The sequence below is a fragment of the Dasypus novemcinctus genome, chromosome 3, assembly GCF_030445035.2.
Source record: "Dasypus novemcinctus isolate mDasNov1 chromosome 3, mDasNov1.1.hap2, whole genome shotgun sequence".
NCBI classification, from domain to species: Eukaryota; Metazoa; Chordata; class Mammalia; order Cingulata; family Dasypodidae; genus Dasypus; species Dasypus novemcinctus.
In genome coordinates, this window is record NC_080675.1 from 14,699,636 (window position 1) to 14,723,220 (window position 23,585).

Below are 23,585 nucleotides of genomic sequence, written 5' to 3' on the forward strand. Positions count from 1 at the left end.
CTTCATTGCAGTATCATGCAGAATAATTACAGTGTCCCAAAAAAATGCCCCATGTTATACCTATTTTTCCCTCTTCCTCCCCTCAGAACCTCTGGTGACCACTGTCTTTATATTAATGTTACAAGTTCTTCCATTACTAGAATAAGTCTACTTTGGCCCATAGTTGCATTCCCCCCTTATGTTTGTTCATTCCTCAATCTTGAGGATTTGGGAATGGCAATGCCCACTCTGCTTCTGATTGAAAGGGCGCTTAGATCCCATGGGGCAGATGGATGGAACTGTCTTGCTTGCAGTGGTAGAATACTCTGTTTTTTTTGAGATGGGCATTGTCTGACATCATCTTTTTGTTAGTTGACCTGGGTGAGTCAAATAAACTGGAGAGTAGGAGTTGGCTGCAACTCTGGTGAGATTCATGGCTCAACTAGCATATGAACAGCTGGAAGATTTAAGTCTCTGAGACATGTATTTAATGGATATAGTGCTAATTATAGTTCAAATAAAAGGGGCAGAAGAACCATGTATAGGAACATTATGAATGAGTCTTACTCTAATAGATTGGGGAGATTGGTTATATATTCCAAGGTAAGGCCCATCAATGAGATGACAGTTTCCTGGGGTTATCTGCTCTACTTCTAGTGACTAGATGTCTTTAGAGGAATAAATTTAATCAAGTTCATGAAAGACATGTACACTGAAAACTATAAAACATTACTGAAAGAAATTTAGACATAAATGGAAAGATATCCTCTGTTCCTAGATTAGAAGACTAATTGTTAAGATGTCAAAACTGCTGATAGACATTTATCTGATGGTGATATTCAAAGGGCAAATAATTTTAGAAAAAAATGTTCAATATCATTAGCCATTAGAGCAATGCAAATTAAAAGTACAATGAGATAACACTTCATACCCACTAGAATGGCTATTATTTAAAAAACTGAAATCACAAACAGCAAAAACAAGTGTTGGTGAAGATTGTGAAGGAATAATAACCCTCACCGAGTGTTGGTGGGAATGTAAATGGTACTGTCACTGGGGGAGACAGTTTGGTGGTTCCTCAGAAAGGTTAGTACAGAACTACCATAAGACCCAGCAATCCCACTACTAGGTATATACCCACACGAATCAAAAGAACTGAAAGCAGAGACTCAAATAGATATTCACACCAATGTTCATAGCAGCGTTATTCACAATTACCATAAGGTAGAAGCAACCCACATGTCCGTCAGCAGATAAATGGTATATTAGTCAGCCAAAGGGGTATTGATGCAAAATACCAGAAATCTGTTGGCTTTTATAAAGGATATGTATTTGGGGAAGAAGGTTTCAGTTATCAGGCCATAAAGCATAAGTTCCTTTCCTCACCAAAGTCTATTTCCACATGTTGGAGCAAGATAGCTGCTGACATCTGCAAGAGTTCAGGCTTCCTTTTAGGCTCTGTGTTCCCAGCTTCTTCCACTATCAGCTGTAGGCTGGGACAAGTCTTGGCTCTCTCCCGGGGCTCATTTCTCTTTGGGCTCAGTTGCTCTGCTCTCCCCTGTGTGTTTACTTCCCTGGCTCCAGCTCAAAACTCCAACCTCCCTTCTTTGGGGTGCAGTTTCTCTGTGATCCCTGTCTACTGAGGGGGCAGGGACTCAGCATCCTACTGACATGGCCCAATCAAAGCTCTAATTCATATTTAATCAAATAGAAGTGAAGCTTCTGAATCTAATATAATCTAATGTGCCCAGAGGAACAAACCAGTTTATAAACATAATCCAATATCTATTTTTGGAATTCATAAATAATATAAAACTGCCACACTCCACCCTCTGAATTCCAAAAAGACATTATGATATTTAAAAAACCTTATTTCAGTAGAGTGATAAGTACAAAATCATATCACAATCAGTTTATGAAAATACAGTTTGTCTTGGGGCAAAGTCCCATCTGCTGTAGAACTCTGAAATTTACAAAACAATTTATCTGCTTCTAATACACAAATGGACAGACAAATGATAAACATTCTCAATACCATTAAGAGAAATTGGGAGGGAAACATGAGTTGTGGGTTCTCTACAGTTCGGTAAACTTGCAGGCATACTTCATTAGATGTTAAAGTCTGAGAGTTATTCTTAAAATGATGGTTTCTTCTCCCTGGAGCCACATAGAGACCCACCCTTTCCACAGGATTGCCCAACAGCTATTTTCTTGGTTCTACTCTCATCAAGCATCTGGGTGATGACTGAGATCCTACAAGAGTGTTGGGGTGATTGCCACACTACCCGATCTTTGGGTTAGAGTCTTAGCTCCCCTAGTACAGTGAAGTGAAGACAACATCCTCCCTAACCTTTGGCATACAGGCCCAACTGTCTCAGAGCAACAAGTTTGAACCTGGCCTTCCCTAATCCATGGGGGACAGGCCTCCCCCTCTCAGACCTATAGGGTGTTTACCTCAACTTCCCTAATCCCTGGGGAATGTGCTTCACCCTCTTTGTACCCTGGGACAGCAAAACTCTCCTAGAACATCTGATGGGAACATCTACCTGCTTCAACTGCTGGGGCAAACTCATCTTCTCTGTACACCTGGGTGGGATTTCTCTCTTGACCCAAAGAGATGTCTTAATTCCAGATCACAGTTGCCATGACTTTCCTCTCGAAGTTGTTTCCCCTTCAATCTCTCCTTTCCATGTCTCTTTTAGTCCAAGCTGACAGTGGTTTTGTTCATAGAGCTCTCTCAAAAGCTCATTGGTTTAGCTTGCAGGAAGCAGGGGTCCAAGCCATCAGGCAGTAACACTTTCCACAAGTCTTGCTTAGATAATTGCTTCTTAAATCCTGATTTACAAGTTAAAAGTTTAGTTAAGTCCTCAAATGCTACTCTATTTTCTGAGGACTTGATTTCCAGAGGCTTGGGATTTCCAGAATCAGTTTCTGGTTTCTTTGTGTCCAACAATTCAGTCCTCATCCTATCTCACTCATCTAGCATTTTGCTGTAAGTTGCAAGGAGAAGCCAAGCCTCAATCTCTAAATTTACTTTGGAAAGTTCTTCAACTTAATGCCCAAGCTTGCCATTTTCAAATTCTTACATAAAACATCAAGAGTTACTGTTGCTAAGTTCTCTGCAACTATAAAATATGATCGCCTTTCCTCCAATTTCCAATAATGGATTCATCATTTACTTCTAAGTCCTCATATAAAGTCTCTTTAGCATCCATATTACTATCAACAGTCTCTTCAAAGCACTGTAGGTCTTTTCTACCAAGCATCTCACAATTCCTCCAAAAAATATCCCTTACCCATTTTTTTAAATCGTTCCAGCATTTTGGTAATTGCACAAGCACAACCCCAGTCTTGGTGTCAAATTCTGTATTAGTCAGCCAAAGGGGTGTTGATGCAAAATACCAGAAATCTGTTGGCTTTCATAAAGGATATTTATTTGGGGTAGAAGCTTAACAGTTACCAGGTCATAAAGCATAAGTCATTTCCCTCACCAAAGTCTGATACCATGTGTTGGAGCAAGATGGCTGCTGATGTCTGCAAGGATCCAACCTTCCTCTTCCTCTTAGGGCTCCGTGGTCCCAGCTTCTTCCAATCTCAGCTGGAGGCTGGGACAAGTCGTGGCTCTCTCCCGGGGCTCATTTCTCTTTGGGCTCAGTTGCTCTGCTCTCTCCTATATCTTTACTTCCCTGGCTCCAGCTCAAAATTCCAACCTCCCTTCTCTGGGGTGCGGTTTCTCTGTAAGTCCCTGCCCCTTCAGTGGCATTCACATCAACATTCTCCTGATGTGGCCCAATCAAAGCTTTAATCATTATTTAATCAAGTAAAAGTGAAATCTCTGAATCCAATATAATCTAATATGCTGAGAGGAACAAACCGGTTTACAAACATAACCCAATATCTATTTTTGGAATTCATAAATAATGTCAAACTGCCACAAATGGGTAGTGAAAACCTACAAAATGTGGTGTAAACATACAATGGACTTTTATTCAGCTATAAAAATTAAAATGAAGTACTGATAGATGCTACAGAATGGATGAACCTTGACAATACCACGTTGTATGAAATAAACCAGACACAAAAGGACAAATGTTATATGATTTCTCTTACAAGAAATACTTAGAATAAGCAAATTCATAGACAGACAGTAGTATAGTGGTTACCAGGAGGGGGAAATGGGGAGTTACTGATAAATGAGTATGAGTTTTGGTTTAGGATGATGAAAATAGTCTGGAAATAGTGCTGAAAGTTACCCAGTACTGTCAATGTACTTAATGTCAAAGAGTTGTCCACTTAAAATGGCTAAATGATTTTTATGGTATGTATATTTTACCACAATTATCAATAAATTCATTTTGAAATAAGAAGGGACAGAGGCCAGGGGCCGGTCAGGGGAGCAAGCCACTGCCTCTACTGAGCTTATTCCCATCAGTGAAAGAGGGCTAATAAAAGCACCTGTTTTTCCATGTGGTTGTGAGGAATTCAAAGTGTGGGAGAGCACAAACACAGGATGCTCTGAATCTGCCACTTTTTTACCTAAACTTTGAGGCATACTTTACATGTCATATACAGTCCACTCATTTGGAGTATACTGAATTTCCAAGTTGTGCCAACATCACCATAAATTAATTTTGGAACATTTCCATTACACCTTAGGGCTATTTGCAGTTCCCAGCCACAGCTCGAGGCAAACGCTAATCTCCTTTCTGTCTCTACGCCTCTGACCATTAAAGGGAGCTATATAACCATGCTACCTGGGTCTTCTGTGTCTAACTTCTCTTAGCATAATATGGTTTTGTTTCTTTCCCCCCACCTTGAGATGACTCTCTTGTCTGCGCGTTGTTTTTGTGCATTATCTGCTTGTCTGTTTTTGTTTTTTTCTTTAGGAGGCACCTAAAGAAAAACTGAATCCAGGACCTCCCATGTGGGAGGCAAGTGCTCAACTGTTTGAGCCACATCCGCTCCCTCCATTAGCATAATGTTTTTGAGGTTCACCCAGCACGAGGCGTGTCTCAGTACTTCATTTATTTATTATTTTTTAAAAGATTTATTTATTTATTTCTACCCCTCCCCACCCCGCATTGTCTACTCTCTGTATCCATTCACTGTGTGTTCTTCTGTGACTGCTTGTCTTCTCTTTAGGTGGTATTGGGAACCAATTCTGGGACCTTCTGGAATGGGAGAGAGGTGCTCACTCTCTTACACCACCTGAGCTCCCTGGTCTGCTGTGTCTCTTACTGTCTTTCCTCTGTGTCTCTTTTTGTTGCGTCGTCTTGCTGTGCCAGCTCTCTGCTCAGACCAGCTTGCTGTGTGGGCCAGCACTCTGCTCAGGCCAGCTCACCATGAGGGCCAGCTCTCTGCGCAGGCCAGCTTGCCGTCACCAGGAGGCCATGGGAATGGAACCTGGACCTCCCATGTAGTAGGTGGGAGCCCAATTGCTTGAGCCGCCTCCGCTTCTCAGTACTTCGTTTCTTCTTGTTGCCAAATAGCACTCCATCATTTGGATGTACTCCATTGTGTTTCCCCAATCACTAGTAGATGGACATTTGGGTTGTTTCTAATTTTTTTGGCTATTTTGAATAATGCTGATAACAGTTGTGTGTAAGTCTGTGTGGATAAAGGCTTTCATTTCCAAGAGAGTTGCTCAGTCATGGTAAATTTGTGTTTACCTTTTTAAGAAACTATCAGACTGTTGGTTCCAAAGTGGCTCCACCTTTTTACAATCCCACAAGCAATATATAAGGCCCTGGGTTCCCCACATCCTCTCTAGCACTTGTTATTGTCTGGCTGATAGTGAAATGGCATCTTGGTAGTTTTAATTTACATTTCCCTAATGACTAATGATCACTGAGCATCTTTTCATGAGCTTATGAACCTTTTGTATCTTTTTAGGGGAAATGTCTTTTCAAATCTTCTACCTGTTTTTTAATCTAGTGGTTTGTCTTATTGAGAGGTCTTTGCATTTTCTACAAACAATGTGTATTTTGCATATATTTCTCTCTGTTGCGTGTCTTTTCATTTTCTTGATGGTATCCTTTGAAACACAGATTTTAATTTTGATGAGGTCCAATTTATCAGTTTTTCTTTAATAGCTGTACAACTATACTTTTGGTGTCATATCTATGAAATCTTTGAATGATAATCCAAGATTTTCTCCTATGTTATATTAAAGTTTTATTGTTTTAGTCCTTACATTTAAGAAGCCTCTGATCCATTCTGAGATAATTTTTTTTTTCTTTTTTCACTTTTGGAACATTTCCTTTGGGTCAAGACTGAACCCGGGGCCTCCCGTGTGGAAGGGGGGTGCTCAACTGCTTGAGCCACATCTGCTCCCTGAGTTAAATTTTGAGTGTGGTGTGAGGTGAAGGTTTAAGTACATAGTTTTGTATGCAAATTCCAATCATTCCAGTACCATCTGTTGAAAAGACTGACATATCCCCAATGTAGCTTTTGAAATTGGAATGTGAGAGTCCTCCAACGTTGTTGTTCTTTTTCAAAATAGTTGCGGCTATTCTAGATCTTTTGCAATTCCACACAAATTTTAGGATCATCTTGGCAATCTCTGCAAAAAGCCTGTTGGAATTTTATTAGAGAGTAGGCTGACACTGTAGATCAATTTGGGGAGAATAACCATCTTAATATTAAACCTTTGGATTCATGAACCTATTCAGATCTTCTTTAATGTCTGTCAGCAATGTTTTGTAATTTTTAGTGTACATGTCTTACACTTCTTTGGTAGATTTATTCCTAAGTATTCTTTTTGATGAATCTGGGTTCTGGTGTTTGAAAAGAGAAAATACCAGGGTGATTTGTCACAGGGTAAGAGGTGGGTACATCTGCTCACCAAAACTCCTGGTGCTTGAGGCTGTACACCTTTCAGCCTTGTCCCCATGTAAGATATTCAGTCACTGTTTACAAATGGTCTATGTTTCGGCTTTCAGCCGCTCACTCTCTGGGCCTTTCTAAGTTCAATTACTCCTCTCTTGTCCCTGTATGAAGCGATACCAAGTTTAGAGTCAGAACGCCTGGCTCTTTGGCCGCGAGCTGTGTGAGTCGAGCAGGTCACCTTCCCTCTGTAAAATGGGGGTGGTTACTTCCATCCTGTGGGGTGGCTGTGCAGATAATGCCTCGAAAGCCTTAGCCTGGTGCCTGATAAAGAGAAGGAAACCCCACAAGTGTTGGATATCAGTTTTCATATTTCATGCACCAACAAGTCTTGAGTGCCAGGCCCTGGGCTCACCCACGCAACAGTCAGCAAATACATTGCCATGGAATCAGTTGACTTGTGTGGCCCCCTCCAGGAAAAATGCTGGTGTGTGCTGGACGAGCTCTCTTCTTATTGCCCTGCTGAGTCCTATTCTGTCTGTGACATTGTCTGGGCCCAGTTCCTAACACTTCCTCCCTGAGTAAGAAGTAGCTGGGCACACTATTCCCTTAAGGCTTATTTATGTGTTTCTTCTAAGAGATAATTCAGTATAAGCAGAAAATTAGGTAACATGTCACCTCTTTCCCCAAATGATTCCCTCATTGCGGAGTGTCCTACGTGTCACCTAAAAGAAGGAATGCCTTTACCCTTTTTGGACAAAGAATCACAGTAGTGAAGTTTTTCATTTTCTCCTAATGTTATCATCATTTTTATTGTTATTTTTTAAACTAAAGAGCACGTGTCTCATTTCCTGAGTTGAACTTTTCAGTTCCTGAGTTGAACTTCTAAGTTTTCACTCAATTCACTGTCCTCTGCGGACAAAGTTACTTGGCTCAGAAGACTCCTGTGTGATGCAAGCCAGCTCTTCAGCATTTAACCTGCTGGGTCGCCGTTTGGAGTCATTCTGCTTTGGAGACTAAATCAGTATTTTCAGGCGACTTTTATGTGGTGTGAAAAATGAAAACAGGTTATTAAGGACTTTAAAAAATCTTTATAAATTGACTTATATTTCCATAAATGAAATCATATAATATTTAGTACTATGTATCTGGTTTCTTTCACTTAACATCATGGTTTTTTTGTGTATCTGATATTAACATCTCGTAACATTAACGTACATTTGTTCAGTTTCAAAGAAAAACAGTCTTAGCTACGCAATATTACCCAGACTCCTATTTCACCTGAGGCTTCCCTCTGCTATACAGTCCCATGTTGCATTTTAAGCTTTCTCTTAGGGACTTTTAAAGGGCCTTCTTACCTGCAGACGTGCTGACTGTGCGTGCGTGTGTGTGCGTGTATGTGTGTGTGTACGCGCCTGCTGGACGGAGGTACATAGCAGGGGCTGGTGGGGAGTCTTTAAAAATTGAAACTAAGAAGTAGAAATGTACGTGTTTTAAAAGAGCAGCCTCAGTGCCTGCCCGAGAGAGCACGGTCCGTAGCAGGCCCTCTCCCCGCGACGCCCGCAGTGCCCACGGGCCTTCCCTGGGCAGCCCCTCACTCTTGCCTGCTGGCCTCCCCAGGCGGACGCATGCCACGCCTACCAGATCGTCCACCGCAACGGGATCCCCGACGAGCAGATCATCGTGATGATGTACGACGACATCGCCACCTCTGAGGAGTAAGTAGGGGCACGGGGACTTGGGGGGCGAGGGCTTTAGGGCGTCTGTGAGAAAGTCCCGCAGCCGTGGCGTAGGCGCAGCCTCCTGGCGGGAGACCACCGCGCAGGGACACGGAGCACAGAACACGACGCAGGGCGCTGGCCTCTGTCCTCGAGGCTTTAAGTGTAAGCGACCCCTCACCCTGCGACCCTGCAGCGCCTGCTCCTCCCCTCCAGGCAGGGAAACGGCTCAGTGGGCACCAGCGGAAGTGCCACGGCTACCCTGTGCGTGGAAGGCTCTCGCCGTAGGTGGGATGCTGGTGCCCTTCTTTCTAGACCTGCTTGCTTTTCTTATTTGTTTTTTCAACAGATCAGTTTTATTGATACATATTAATAAAGCATATAACTCTTCCAATGTGTACAATCAGTGGTATTTGGTATGATCACAGTGGTGCGTTCATCACTTCAGTCATTATTAGAGCATTTTTGTTATTCCAATAATAATGATATTGGAATTTGTCCATTTTTTGTTTCTTATTCTTTGTTAACTTAATTTTAAAAACAACTTTGCCATGAACTATTGTGATTAGTAATTGAAGAAAATGTGGCATTGGCGTGGAGAAAGTGGCCATGGTGGCTGCTGGGGGTAGGGAGTGGGAAGAAGAGATGAGATGTGGGGACATTTTCGGGACTTGGAGTTGTCCCGGGTGGTGCTGCAGGGACAGTTACCAGACATTGTGTGTCCTCCCATGGCCCACTGGGTGGACTGTGGGAGAGTGTGGGCTATGGTGTGGACCACTGACCATGAGGTGCATCAGTGCTCAGAGATGTATTCACCAAGTGCAATGAATGTCTCATGATGATGGAGGAGGTAGTTGTTATGGGGGGAGGAGTGGGGTGAGGGGGGGGTATATGGGGACCTCATATTTTTTGAATGTAATATTAAAAAAATAAAGACAAAAAAAAACCCCCAACTTTGCCACACCCACTTATCCAAGTCCTTGAGATGGGAGGAGGCATTTATACGTCCTAACCTGATGCCCAGTTCTAAGCTCCCAGCTCTTGGCTCCCTGCTGCAGCCAAGAGCTGCTTTCTGAGAGCAGGGCACCGCTCATAGGATGTTCCCTCCTAAGTGGTGGTAGTAAAGTCTTGTCCCCCTTCCTATCTTTTTCCCAAAAGTAGTTTTGCTCTGAGTTCTTGGTGGCCCCCAAACTATTAACTGGTTTCTACCGGGAGCCTGGGAAAGCCCGAGGCCTCTGTCCCTGGCCTAAGTCTGTCGAGCTCAGCCCTTGACTTTTCCTGTCCAGAACTCTTCTTTGTTTTTTCTTTATTAGAGAAGTTGTGGGTTTACAGAACAATCATGCATAAAATACAGGATTCTCATATACCACCAACACCTGGCATTGGTGTGAACATTTGTTACAATTATAGTTGTACCATTAAAGTCCATGGTTTAACTTAGGGTTCACTGTATAGTGTAGTTCCATGGATTTTTAAAAATTCTTCTACCATATATACGATCTAGCATTTCCCCTTTTAATCATGTTCAGATAGATATTTCAGTGTTAACAGTGTTAGGCCACCATCCACACCATCCAAAAGAACCCTGTACATTTTAAGCCTTATCCCCTTCCCATTTCCTATCCCCACCCCATCCCCTGGTCACCTGTATTCTAGGTTCTATGGGTTTGCTTGTTGTAATTGTTTCAAAACAATGAGATCATACAATATCTGTCCTTTTGTGTCTGACTTATTTTACTCAACAAGATGTCTTCAAGGTTCATTCATGGTGTCACATATATCAGGACTTAATTCCTTTTTATAGCTAAATAATATTCCATTATCTGTGCATACTGCACTTTATTTATCCATTCATCTGTTCGTGGGCACTTGGGTGGTTTCCATCTTTTGGCAATTGTGAATAGTGCCTCTGTGAACTTGAGAGTGAGTATCTGTTCGAGTCCCTGCTCTCCGTTCTTTGGGGTATATACCTAGTAGTAGGATTGCCGGGTCTTACGGTAGTTGTGTACTCAGCTCTCTGAGGAACCGCCACACTCTCTTCCACAGTGGCTGCGCCACTTTCCATTGCCACCAGCAATGCGTGGGTGTTCCTGTTCCTCTGCAGCCTCTCCAACAGCCAGGTGGCTTTGATTTGCGTTTTGCTGATGACTGAGGATGTTGAGCAGCCGTTCCTGTGCTCTCTGGCCATCCGCCCAGAACTGTGCAGCGTGGGATACCCAAGAGCCCTGGCCTTAAGCCCAGGCCATGCAGGCCATGAGAGTATTTTCAACGAATTTGGTCATTTACTTTCTTATGTAACGGCATGTTTTTGAAGAGAGATCTCAGCAATTTGTCACAGCTTATGTTACAACAGTGTCATGTAATTTTCAGAAACCCCACCCCAGGCATGGTGATCAACAGGCCTAATGGCACAGATGTGTATCAGGGAGTCCCAAAGGACTACACGAAAGAGGTGAGGTGGGTTCTGGGCGTGGGGCCGGTGGGCGTTCTGTTCGGTTGAGTGATGAGTCTCCCCTCCTCCTCGTATTCCTAGAATCAGAACTGCACTAGCTGATTTCTGATCAGTGTTTTGTCTTCATATTTGGGTTTGTGTTTGAGGTGTTGTCTCTGAGAGTTGATAGCAGAGAAAAGGGAAAATTCTTACAAGTTGTATTCTAGTTTCTGTTCCTCTCATACTTGAAGCCTGATGATAGATTTCCTTCAATAATCTATTAACAGCTATTGCTATTAATCTGATTATAGATTATCTGTGCTCCCTTATGAAAATCAGTGTTGTTAGCACCAGATCTGGTAAAAAGTATTTCAGGATTTTGCTGAACCAGTGTTTTGTTGTTATATTATTTCTGAATTATTATATTCCTTCCAATCAATCAAGACTGTATAAAATTGGCGAATTTTTAAAAACACCCTAATGGGGAAGTGGCTGTGGCTCAAGCAGTTGAGCTCCCGTTTATCATACGGAGGATCTGGGTATGATCCCCAGGACCTCATGGTAAAAAAAGAAAAAAGACATCCCAGACCCGTGTGGCGAAGCGCCGCACCAAAAAAATGAAGATGCAGCCAGATAGGCAAAAAACAAACAAACCGGAAAACAACCCTAATGCGGGGGTTCTTAACTGTTTTTCATCCATGGACCCCTCTGCCAGTCAGGTGAAAACCACGGATCCCTTACTAAGTCCACACTCTACTGTGTGTTAGTTAATAAATAGATCACACCTGCACCAACACATCCCCACAGGAATAATGCTTTTTTGAATTTAAATCCAAGCTCATGGAGCCATTCTTAAGAACCCTTGCCCCAGTGACTTCAGTCTCATCATTTTCATAGCCTTTCTTCATCTCTGAGGGATCTTTCAGGAACTAATATACTTGTGACAAACATTTATCCAAAGTTTAGCAATTCCTTTGGTTTCCTTTCATTTTTTTCTTTTAAATGAAAGTTAAATTTTATACCTCATGTGTTGATCATGTATCTAATAAAATTGTTTCTTTCTGTAGAGTTAAGGAAATGTCTGGAATCTAGGGGTGGTATTTTTGGTGTTTTTTCCCCCCTTTATACTTTCCTGCATTGCTTTTTTTATGAGCAGGCATCATTTTTACAGAATCCCCTTTAAGGGCGTCTAGTCCTTAGATTCAGGCTCTCAGGCCTCCTGAAAAGGGAGGGCCGGTGCTGAAGTTTCCACCTCCCTCCTCGTGCTCTTGGCTCTTCTCCCACCTGCCAGCTCCCTTGCTTCTCCCCGTGGGCTTTAGAATCGTCAAGAAGAATGGGCAGCTCCCTGACTTCCCGTCAGCCTAAAACCAGATACTTGAGCACAGGTCGTGTGCGTGCCCCGAGGTCTCTCTTGGTTCCGGGCTGCGGGCCTTGGTGGTGCTTGGTGGAGCGTGGCCAATCTCTGCTCCACGCTCAGCAAACCCTCGAGTGTGGGATGACTCCTGCCTCTGATTTCAACCCTCCATCTTCTATAGGATGTTACCCCACAGAATTTCCTTGCCGTATTGAGAGGCGACGTGGAAGCAGTGAAGGGCAAGGGATCTGGAAAAGTCTTGAAGAGGTAACGTCTGTTCTGTGGCTTCCCGGGATCCCAGGAGCAGGATTTCACCAGCCGTGGTTCTTTGCTTGGCCTGTGCGCATTGAGGAGGTAGTGGGTGGGGAGGTTGTCCTGACTTCAGATGGACCACACGGGCCTGGGGTTCCTGTGGCTTCCCTCGGCAGCCCTGGTCAGAGCCGAATCAGCCCTGCCGTCAGAGTCCTCGTTATTCTTAATGAAACGTTCCCTAGCTTTAAAGCCTCTGCTCTTTGTTGTCTGGGGGTTCTGGGGGCGCTGCCTTCCACGTCCGGTGGACCCCATGGAGACAGATGTGAATCCCTGCAGGCCGGTCAGGTGAGGTCCCTGCTGCGGCCAGCACACCTCTGATCACGGCTCAGCCCCGCAGGGAGGGGCCGATTCCTACGTGCAGAGCTCCCCTCTGCATTGGGAAACCACCCCCACTGCTGGCCCTGCCGGCCGGGGGCAGAGGTGGCTTGTTGTTTTAGTATTTCTTCATGTACTGTTTTTATGTAGCATATCTCAGGTATTTGGCAAATGGGGGTTTTTCTCTTTTGCCAGAGGGGAGACCTGGGCACAGCTGAGCTTGCACGTGTTAGATCACAGAGGCACGTCTGTGTTGTAGGACGAGCCACATTGGCCCCAAGCAGGCGGGCGGGCAGCCTTGGACTTGTGTGCAGGCCGAGGGGCCTGGAGGGGGCCGTGCTCAGCTGTGTGCCCTGGGGAGCGGTGGGCAGTGGCCGCCGGCAGGCCCTTGCGTCCCTCTCCACGCTGGCCCCCAGTCGGGCTCTGACACCCACTCCCGCAGGTGGTCCTCCCGTGCCTGTCAGCCCACCTAGCACGGGGTGTTCTCTCTTGACAGCGGTCCCCAGGACCATGTGTTCGTTTACTTCACTGATCACGGGGCTCCTGGAATGCTGGCTTTCCCGAACGACGAGGTAAGTTTTTCTTAAGAAGACCTGGTAGGAGAATAGGCAACAGGGTTCGTGTGTTGAGATTACGGCAGGAACGTGCGTTTTCTGCCCTGATGCCAGGGCTGGTTTGTATCTACGGCGCGTGGGCACGGGTGCGAGCTCAGGGCTTGAAACCTGTGGCAGCGCGTCTCTTCCTGAAAGTTAGCCCTACCTTGCCCCCCACCCCGGCATCTGTGGCAGTTTCTGGACACAGGTGAACCACACCAGACATAGGGAAACCCTCTTCCCGCCCTCCCCAGACAGAGGGATGAGCGAAGCAACACGTTTTGCTCCCCTTTGTGACCCTCCCGGGGAGCGGGCAACATCTGGGATCGTGCTGCCCCCCGCAGTCATTTCCGAGGGCTGTAAATAGGAATTTCTAAAGCATCCCGGGCCTTTATCAGTGGGTCTTCTCGCCCAGGGTCCCTCCTGGTGTGTGGATCTGAGCTTTAATGTTCTTGCCTTCCAGCTTTCCGTAAAGGACCTGAACGAGACCATCCATTACATGTACCAACACAAGATGTACCAGAAGGTATCGCTGGGCCCGGGGCGGCCTCATGGACCACTGGGAGGAAGGCAGGGCCCACTGCCACGCCTGGCGCTCTAGCTCCGCAGGCCTGGGCTTCCTGGGAAGGGGGTCCTGGAGATCAGCCTCGACCGCTGGTTTCCAGGCCTAGCGATGATTGGAGGGCTTTAGCGGGCACCCTGACCCCTGGAGGGCTTGTGTAAACACAGATTGCCGTGTCCTACCCCCAGGGCTTGGGTCTGGGGCGGGGGGAGGCCAAGAATGAGCCTTTCTGGCAAGTTCCCAGGAGATGCTGATCTGCTGGTCTGGACCACACTTTGGGAACCACTGTCCTCGGGCATTTTGGACAGTGGGGAGCAAAACAGCACCACCTCGTTTTCACCGCGGCCCTCTCTTGCCCCCGCAGCCCCTTTGGAGGAACCGTGTAGGTCTAAAGCAGGGCGTGTCCGTGATGGGACAGCGGAAAGCTGGCCTGCCGAGCTGCTCCGCTCTTTGAAACTCTTTTGGGCCCTGAAACAGTTTTTCCTCGGCCTCACCTGCAGCTGCCTTTTCTCTGCGTCGTTCCAGCTAGCAGCCATTTTATTGACAGTCAATGAATTTGAGTTCTTGCGATGAATGGCAGCCTCTGACAGCAGAGCTATCTCCCCAGAGCAACGGGGCTGAGTTTTCATGAACAGGCAGAGGGCGTGGCGGGGCCCTGGGCCTCTGCGCGGGCCTGTCACAGTGGGCGAGTCCCTCTTCCCGTTCTGCGTTTCAGATGGTGTTCTACATCGAAGCCTGTGAGTCGGGGTCCATGATGAACCACCTGCCTGGCAACATCAATGGTAGGTGGTGGGAGTGTCGGCCCTGAGCCAGGCTGGGTGGGCAGGGTGCTCAGCTGTGCCACCGGCTGCCCTCAGCCCTGCCGAATGTTCCCCAGGGCTCCACACAGGCAGGGCCTGCGGCGGCCCGATGCACAGAAGTGGGGAGATACTCACAGCCACTCTGGGCTTCCTCTGCTCCTTTAGGGCTGCTGGACCAGGGGCTAAAGAATCCTCATTTGAAGGTTGCAGCTCCCTTCCAGGTTCTATTAAAGCTACTCACATCCATACTCTGGATACGGGTCAAGGAGAAACCCCACAGGCTTTGGGCCAGTCTCGGTCCTCTGCGATTTGCTGCCTCCTGCCTCTCTGACCTTGAGCGGGTTGCTTGGCCCCTCTTGCCCTCAGTTCTCCCCATCCATAAAGTGGGGATGAGGGTAGTGCCTGCCTATGGCGAGAGTCACTGTTAAATGACACAGCATGGTCCAGTACGAGCCGAGCCCCTGGCAGCCAGATAGCAAGTGCTGGCTCTTGAAGCGGTTCAGTTCATCTACGTGTTTCTTCAAAATGTGCTGCCTTTCTCTTGAAAAGAAATCAGGCCCATGTTCTTCAAATTTCTAGACCATTAAACTCTGTCATCATTCTTCCAAAACACCTTGATGCCCTGAGCCTGAGTGCTTGTTTATTTAATTTATTTTTATTTATTTTTAAAGATTTATTTATTTATTTCTCTCCCCTTACCCCCACCCGCCCCCGTTGTCTGTTCCCTGTGTGTATTTGCTGCTGCGTCTTTGTCTGCTTCTGTTGTTGTCAGTGGCATGGGAATCTGTTTCTTTCTGTTGCGTCATCTTGTTGTGTCAGCTCTCCATGTGTGCGGCATCATTCCTGGGCAGGCTGAACTTTCTGTTGCGCTGGGCGGCTCTCCTTACGGGGCACACTCTTTGCGCATGGGGCTCCCCTACACGGGGACACCTCTGTGTGGCACGGCACTCCTTGTACGCATCAGCACTGCGCATGGGCCAGCTCCACACGGGTCAAGGAGGCCTGGGGTTTGAACCGCGGACCTCCCATGTGGTAGACGGACGCCCTAACCACTGGGCCAAGTCCGCTTCCCGAGTGCTTGTTTATTGCTGCAAGAAAGGGAAAGGATCAGCCGGCCTCTCCTCCTTCCACATTTACTTTGAGAGGCATTGTTTTACCCAAAGAACAGTGCTGTATGCACTCTTGGCACGCTTCCATTTGACTAAGGGAGAAGGAAGGGCTCGCTTCAATTGTAATCCGCAGAATAAAGTAAAACTCAAAGATATTTTCAATTCCTCTTAGTTTATGCAACTACTGCGGCCAACCCCAGTGAGTCATCCTACGCCTGCTACTACGATGAGAAGAGGTCCACTTACTTGGGCGACTTGTACAGCGTCAGCTGGATGGAAGACTCGGACGTGGTGAGCCCTCGACCCGGGCTGCTCTTCAGCTGCGACCTGGCCGTCGGCTTTGGCGATTGAGGACGTTCATGTTTTCGTTTTTGCAGGAGGATTTGACTCGAGAGACGCTGCACAAGCAGTACCACCTGGTCAAGTCCCACACCAACACCAGCCACGTCATGCAGTACGGAAACAAGGTGAGGAGGGCAGCCTCGCGTGCTCCGACTCCTCGAGTCCCAGGCCGGCTGCCCCAGGAGCCGTGTCTCCTAGTGAAGAGAAGTGGGGTCCGGGTGAGCAGTGGCGAGGGAAGCGATCGCACTGTGGACCCTGCCTGGACTGTGGAATCAGACCTTGCCAGGTTCAGACTGAGAAAGCTTGAGACATTGGGCAAGCTCTTTAACCTCCCTGAACCTCTGTCTCCTCTTTGTCAAAGCCCCAGAGTGCCAGGAAGCTGGGAGTATTAAAGAACACATTTAAAACATTCTTTAACCTCCCTGAACCTCTGTCTCCTCTTTGTCAAAGCCCCAGAGTGCAGGAAGCCAGGAGCATTAAAGAACTGAGTGCCCCTAGCACGGGGCAGGTGGTTACTGAGTGGAAAACTTCTCCCTGTGGCCTTTCCCTGTAGAAACCAGATCTTGGATCCTCCAGGGTCCTGTCTCACCAGCAACAGCAGTTTGTTACCTTACCCTTTAGCTTATAAGTTAAAGATGTTTTGTCTCTCCGGGTCCAGAAGGGACCTGGGTATGTTCACAAGGGCTGTCGTACCGAGGTCCCAACAGGTGGCTTTGGAAGGCTTGGGCTCTAAGCAAAGGCTCTGGAGCTAGCCCTTGGTACACCCAGAGTTGGTGATTTGTCCTTGGCCTCCTGGTGGCATCCTTATGACCAAAACTGTTTCCCAGCAGCCTGCCACCATCCGGGAGCTTACCAGCAGGGGTGGGTTCCTCTGGCACAAACATTGGCCTTCTAGAAGAACTCGTGAACCACTGAATCCAGCCCTCTTAGCCCTTCCCCCGTGGCATGTGGGCTGGGGGCATGTGAGCTGCCACCACCAGCACAGTCCTCACTTGGCGACTTCCCCCATCTCTCTCTCTCTCCAGTCGATCTCTACCATGAAAGTGATGCAGTTTCAGGGCATGAAGCACAAAGCCAGCTCTCCCATCTCTCTGCCTCCAGTCACACACCTTGACCTCACCCCTAGCCCTGAGGTGCCCCTTGCAATCATGAAAAGGAAACTGATGGCCACCAACGATCTCCAGGAGTCCAGGAAACTTCTTGAGGAGCTCAACAGGCACCTGGAGGTAGGAAGTGGTCAGAGGTGTGCAAGGCTGCACGCAGGAGCTCAGGGTCTGCCTCCTCACTCTGTTGTCCAGGCTTGCTCAGGACCAGGGGTGTGGACAGGGCCAATTCCCCTCCTGTCATTTGAGGTACCAGCTTTTTCACTCTGCAAAATCAAAGCAAGTGAGCCGAGCAGGGAGCAAAGGAATTGGGCCCGTCTTTCCTGTAGCCTGCCAAGAAGCCATGGCCTGGGGTGCTCCCCTCTTTATCTCTGTTCTTACAAGCCATTGCCTGGAGTGCTCCCCTCTTTATCTCTGTTCTTACAAGCCATGGCCCGTGGGTTACCCCCTTTGTCCCTGTTCTTACAAGACAGCAAGTTGGTGGGTTATGAATAATAGTTGCTGTATTAGTCAGCCAAAGGGGTGCTGATGCAAAATACCAGAAACTGGTTGGTTTTTATAAAGGGTATTTATTTGGGGTAGGAGCTTACAGATACCACGCCATAGAGCATAAGTTACTTCCCTCACCACAGTCTATTTGGAGCAAGATGGCTGCTGACATCTGCGAGGGTTCAGGTTTCCTGGGTTCCTACGTGTCTGGGGCTTGCTTTTCTCTGGCTTCAAGGTTCCTTCCTTCCTGGGGCTGGCTTCTCTTTCCTTTGTGTGCTGACTTCCCAGAGCTCCAGTGTAAGTCTTCACCATCAAACTCCAAAATCAAAACTCCAACATTTAAAGCCTTCAACTCTGTTCTTTGCCATGCCTTTTATCTGCCCTAATCATAACTCAGTCGTGCCCAAGTGCAGATCAGATTACAAACATAATCCAATATTTCTTTTTGGAATTCATCAATGATATCAAAATGCCACACTTACCTATCTGCTAAGATTACTGAGCTTGTTTTCTCAGCAGCTCATAAGTTTGTTTGGAATTGGCAATATCCTTTGCAAGTTTTAGCTGCATGGCTGGGAACCATGAGGAGTGCATTCTCTGGAATGGTAGACAAGAGGCAGCTATCCTTCCAGCAAAGCCAGCTCCTTGCCAGCTTATGTCTCCCTTGTCAGCACCAGGAGGACTGATGTTTTGGTAACCCAAGGCCCCATGGTGTACTGAAATACATTCTGAATTTCCATGGTTGGTTTTAAGTGCATGTATCGAATCATCCTGAAAACCAGGAGCCCATGCGTGGCAGCCGTGTTAAACAGGACGTTTTCCAGCCGATGTCAGGCACAGTGTGACAGCCTCAGCCTGTTTGTACTTTTGAAACTATTGATCCCAAAGAACTTTGTTTACACGGGTTACATCTATTGCTATTTACTGATTGGAAATTCAAACTGAGATTTAGGAAGTATTAGCTCATTTAGAAGTAACAATAATAAGTCCTTTGGTGTTAATGTAATTTTTATGAAAAGTAACCATTTTCCAAAACAATTTTGGTGAGAAAGAGGGGCTTTTTAAAGAAACATTTTTGTGGATCTCTTTCACGCCCAGCTTAAAAGACAGCTGGATTCTCATAGCTGCTTCTGAATTTGAGCTTCTGTGCTATGTCATTTGGTTGAAGTATAGGAAGAAAATCTGTTGCACACAGATGTGTAGTTGGGAAAGGGAGAGCCTCATGGATGTCCCGTGAAGTCTGGGGGACCCCACTCTGAGAACCACTGGTCCACACACAGTAGGCAGTCTTAGTTGGATTCGAATGAAACAAACGCCGGCCCGGAAGGGGGCGGAGGTGGGTCAGGAGACTGGCTTGTACCGTTGTACTATAGAAGCGGGTTCCTCTTCACTAAGCCGTTTCCCGTCATCTGCGAGGATAGCCTTGCCTCCTCTTTGCCCCCTTTAACCATTTCATGGTCTCCCAAGTGGGCAGATGTGCCCCTGAGCTCCCCGCCTCCCACCCACCTGTTCATTGGACAGCAGGCTGCTTTGGGCACAGCCTCTGCAGCCCCCTTTCCTCAGAGTGGGCCAAGCCTGATCGTCAGTGTTCAGATGCTTCCACAATGCCTAAAGAGCCATAAAGGACCAGGTATTGCTAAAGGTCTTTAGCTGTCACAGAACCCTTACTGCCGTGACTTCCAACGTCATCTGCAGTGCACTGCCCACACCGGCTGCCCTGAGTTCGCTCAGCTGCCACCAGTCACGGGCACGGCCTCCACGAGTCCACCCTCACTTCAGACTGCAGCCTGAGGGTGGGGGGTGGCCGAGCCACCTGCACTTTTGACCGGCTGGATACAAATAGGGGGCTTCCCACCGCCCCCTCAGGTTTGATGGTTCACTAGAACAACCCATAGAAGTCAAGAGAGTGCCGTGCCATACTTACAGCCAAAAGATACAAAGAAGCTGAGACAGGAGATGCAGGGGGCGGGGCCTGGGAGGGCCCCCAAACAAGCAGCTTCCTTGTCTTCTCGTGGAGCCAGCACACGTCACGTTCTCGGCACTGCAATGTGTCCCACCAACCAGGGGCGCTCACCTGCGCTTCTGTGTCATAGGCCTGATTGAGTGAATTAAATGGCCACATGGCTGAACCCAATCTCCAACCCCCTCCACTCCCCGAAGGGTGGGCTGATAGCAGAGGGCTCAAAGGCACACCCCCGGATCACACAGCCGGTGTTTCCGGCGTGGCTAGCCCCGTGGCCGCTTCCAGCCTGAGTCTCCATCCGTGTAAACTCTCAGGTGTGCTGCGTGGCCGGGGGCTGGGCTAAAGGGGATGGGATTAACGAAGACCGTCACATCACCGGAAGTTCCAAACGTTTAGAGGGTTTCTACCAAAAGCAGGGCCAAGGTGGCCACATTCTTCACGTACGCGTATTGCGCCTTCCTCGGATCCCGACCGTCAGCGTCTGTTTTAATGGGCAGGGGCTGGGTGAAGAGACATCTGTAAACGTGCTTCCCACGTCCCGGGGCTGCGTTTAGTAAGCCTCTCAGAAAGGCATGCTTCTTTACAGGTTAGGAACGTCATGGAGAAGTCAGTGCAGAAGATCGTTTCCCTGGTGGCGACCTCTGACGCCGAGGTGGAGCGGCTTGTCTCCGAGAGGGCCTCCCTCACGGAGCACGACTGCTACTGGGCGGCGGCGACCCACTTCCGCACCCGCTGCTTCAACTGGCGCGTCCCCACGGTGAGCCCAGCCCGGCCAGCCCATCGGGCTTCCCTGGCCCCCTAAACCCACAGGCTAAGGAGCCCTGTCCAGTGGGAGTCACTGTCAGATGTGTTGACCTTGACCTTGCTCCCTCCAGGCTAAGGAGACAGTGGGGCACTTCAGAGGCCTTGGATGGGGGTGAGGGGAAGGTGGTTGTTCAAGTTCATGGCCCCGGGATGCTCTGAATTGGCCCCGGGAGATGGGGTGGGATGGGGTGGGAGTGCAAATGGTAATGGGTCTTGTGTATTCAGTCTCGATTTATATTTGGCTTTGGAGGGTAGTTACTTCTCGTCATGCTTTTGCTGTCCCGGCCAAGTCCCACCTGTGCCCTCCCCTCTGTGCCAGCACCCACATCTTCATCTTCCTGAGCCTGGCCCCTCCCCAGGATTTATCCTTAAACTTAGGCCCTGGCCCTTGGAAGAGAAGAAAGCACTAAGTTTCTGTAGATCGTGGAATGTCCGGGTTAGAAGGCACCTACAAAGTCTTCTGCTCAGCACTACGTGATGCTCGGATTCTTCTAGAGCAAGGTTAGCAAACTAGCACCCACAGGCCAATTCCGACCAGCCACCTGTGTTTGTTGGTAAAGTTTTATTGGAATTCTGTCATGTTCAGCTTCCACACTGCCGTGGTAGAGTTGAGTAACTGTGATAGGGAAAATGGCCCAACTAAGACCAGGCTATTTACCATCTGGCCCTTTAAGAGAAAGTTTGCCCACCCCTGCTTGGGAGCTGTGCTCGCCAGAATGGTGGTCCCTAGCCACGAGTGGCCGTTTCAGTTTGAACGTAAATGAATTAGAACTAAATAAAAATTTAAAGCTCCGTTCCTGAGCCACACTAGCCACATTTCAGATGTTCACTAGCCGCATGTCACTAGTGGCTACTGAATTGGGGAATTTTAATAGAACATTTCCTTTGTCGCAGGAAGTTCTTTGAGCCTGTGCTGCGGGCTTCCTGGTTGTGCTGGAAATCTTGTGAAGGAGGGAGTACTGGGCACTGTGGACGTAGCTCTCCATCATTAGGAAGCTCTAAGTTTTATTTACATATTCGTTTATTAACGAAGTGCTTTTCCTCTGGTAGGTTAACGTGCTGCCTCGCGATCTTTACGCTCTAGAGCCGCACAGAATGGACCTGCCTGTCTCATGAGGGGGCTCAGGTTCCCCTGTGTTCTTTCCAGGGAACCACCCCAGCCTTTTTGGTCTTGCTTCTCGTGGCCCGGTTTGCCGTTCACTCACCAGCTGTCTCCCTCATCTGTGTGTCCCTCCCAGAATGAGGGTCCCAGGACCAAAAGCCAAACTTGCTGGAGAAAATGCAGTCTCTGCTCCTCAGGTCGGAGTCTTCCCAGGACTGAGCGGGCTGGCGGAGGCCTGCCAGCCCCCTGCGCTTGGGAACAAACCCTTTCCTACGTGCATTTTTTCTTGGGAGCCGGTCCGTAAATATCACCAGATTGTCGAAGGTGGACCCACAGAGGCAAGCCCACTGGCCCAGATGCTTTGCTTCTGCGGCCTTCCCAAGTGAAGAATTCAGAGTCGACTGTTTGGTGAAAGGATGATGTCTGATTCTGTCTTTTTGTCTTTTTCTTCCAGTATGAGTATGCTTTGAGACACTTGTATGTGCTGGTCAACCTGTGTGAAAAACCATATCCAATTGACAGGTAACTCAGCACCTGCCCTCGGGGGTCAGTGCCATCTGAAAGCTGCAGGGGCAGCCCTGCTGGACTGTCCTGCTAGTGGCAGTTTTGCTTCTGCCAGCTGCCGCCCCCAGCTTCGTTCTAGTGGATTTCACGATAGCTGCGTTTTCCATGATGGTCGTTGGGTGGGTCCATCATAAGCTCCTGCCTGCTGCGTGTTGGGTAATGTTTGTCTTTGCTTCTCCAGGGTTGACACGGCCACATAATTCTTGCTTTCTCTTACAGAATAAAGTTGGCCATGGACAAGGTGTGCTCTGGGTACTACTGAAAAGCTGCCTTCCCGATGCTTTTCCAAATGTGAAGACGGTCACTTAGAACGTGAGCTAACAGAGCCTGAGGAGGTGCAGCGGCTGCAGGCCCTGGGGAGCGCCAGGCCGCTCCCCGGCCGCTCCAGCCCTTCCTCTCGGGACCCCGTCACCTTTACCGCCCCACCAGGCCTTTCTCTCACGGGGTCCTCGTTCTCCTTTACCGAGTCTCCCCTCTTCTGCAGATCATGTGATGCTCTGGGGGGAAAAAAAAACTACATATTTGGGTGGGCAAAGCTCTGTGCCGAGAAAAGAGACTTTGCAAGAGGCGTTTTGCCCATTAGTTTAACAGAAAAAGCAGTTGACTTGGGTTTCAGTAGCCAGTGAAAGAGTCTTTGTTCCAAGGAAGTGGAAGCGTGTTGTAGCCAAAGCCTCTGAATTCTTTTGAATGACTTTATTAAAGAGGGTCATTAAGTCCCAAATGGAAAATTATTTGTGGAGAAGATTGTTATAATTTTTGATTGCTTTGGTATTTTATTCTAGAGTAATGGACAAGCCTTAAAAATAAAGATTTATAACTGACCTCAAGAATTCCTCTTGGTCCCTCCCTTTGGTTTATGCTCCTGCCCCTCCAAGGGGACCCGGCCCCTCCTGTTTTTTCCCGCCTCGCCTCCCCTCGTTTCCCCTCCTTCCACTCTCTTATCCTTGTCTTAGTTGGCTAGGGCTGCTGCAACAATGTACCACAAACTGGGCGGCGTAAAACGACAGGAATCTGTTGTCTGGCAGTTCTGGAGGCTAGAGTCCACATCGGGGTGCTGCCAGGCCCGTGCGCCCTCTAAGCCTGGAGGGTCCGACGTGACTTGCCGGCCGCCCGTGTGCTTTCTGCCTTGCGCTGTGACCGCCTGCCTTTGGCACATGGCCGTCTTCTCTGTCTTTCTGCCAAATGTCCTCTCCTTATAAGGACATCAGCCATTAGATAAG

General features: G+C 47.9%; 1 protein-coding gene across 1 annotated transcript in view; it reads left to right on the forward strand.

Annotated features, from left to right (window-relative positions):
* The window catches only part of LGMN (legumain), a 46,486-nt gene extending 23,300 nt beyond the window's left edge, over positions 1–23,186 (forward strand). Inside the window, exons 3-14 of the mRNA XM_004475521.5 lie at positions 8,425–8,522; positions 10,893–10,974; positions 12,489–12,574; positions 13,431–13,506; positions 13,991–14,053; positions 14,805–14,871; positions 16,171–16,289; positions 16,376–16,465; positions 17,366–17,566; positions 20,482–20,652; positions 22,256–22,323; positions 22,585–23,186. Coding sequence (XP_004475578.2) covers positions 8,425–8,522; positions 10,893–10,974; positions 12,489–12,574; positions 13,431–13,506; positions 13,991–14,053; positions 14,805–14,871; positions 16,171–16,289; positions 16,376–16,465; positions 17,366–17,566; positions 20,482–20,652; positions 22,256–22,323; positions 22,585–22,627 — 1,164 coding nt within the window. The 3' untranslated portion in view covers positions 22,628–23,186. The remainder of the gene's footprint in view (positions 1–8,424; positions 8,523–10,892; positions 10,975–12,488; positions 12,575–13,430; positions 13,507–13,990; positions 14,054–14,804; positions 14,872–16,170; positions 16,290–16,375; positions 16,466–17,365; positions 17,567–20,481; positions 20,653–22,255; positions 22,324–22,584) is intronic.
* The last annotated feature ends 399 nt before the right edge of the window (positions 23,187–23,585 follow it).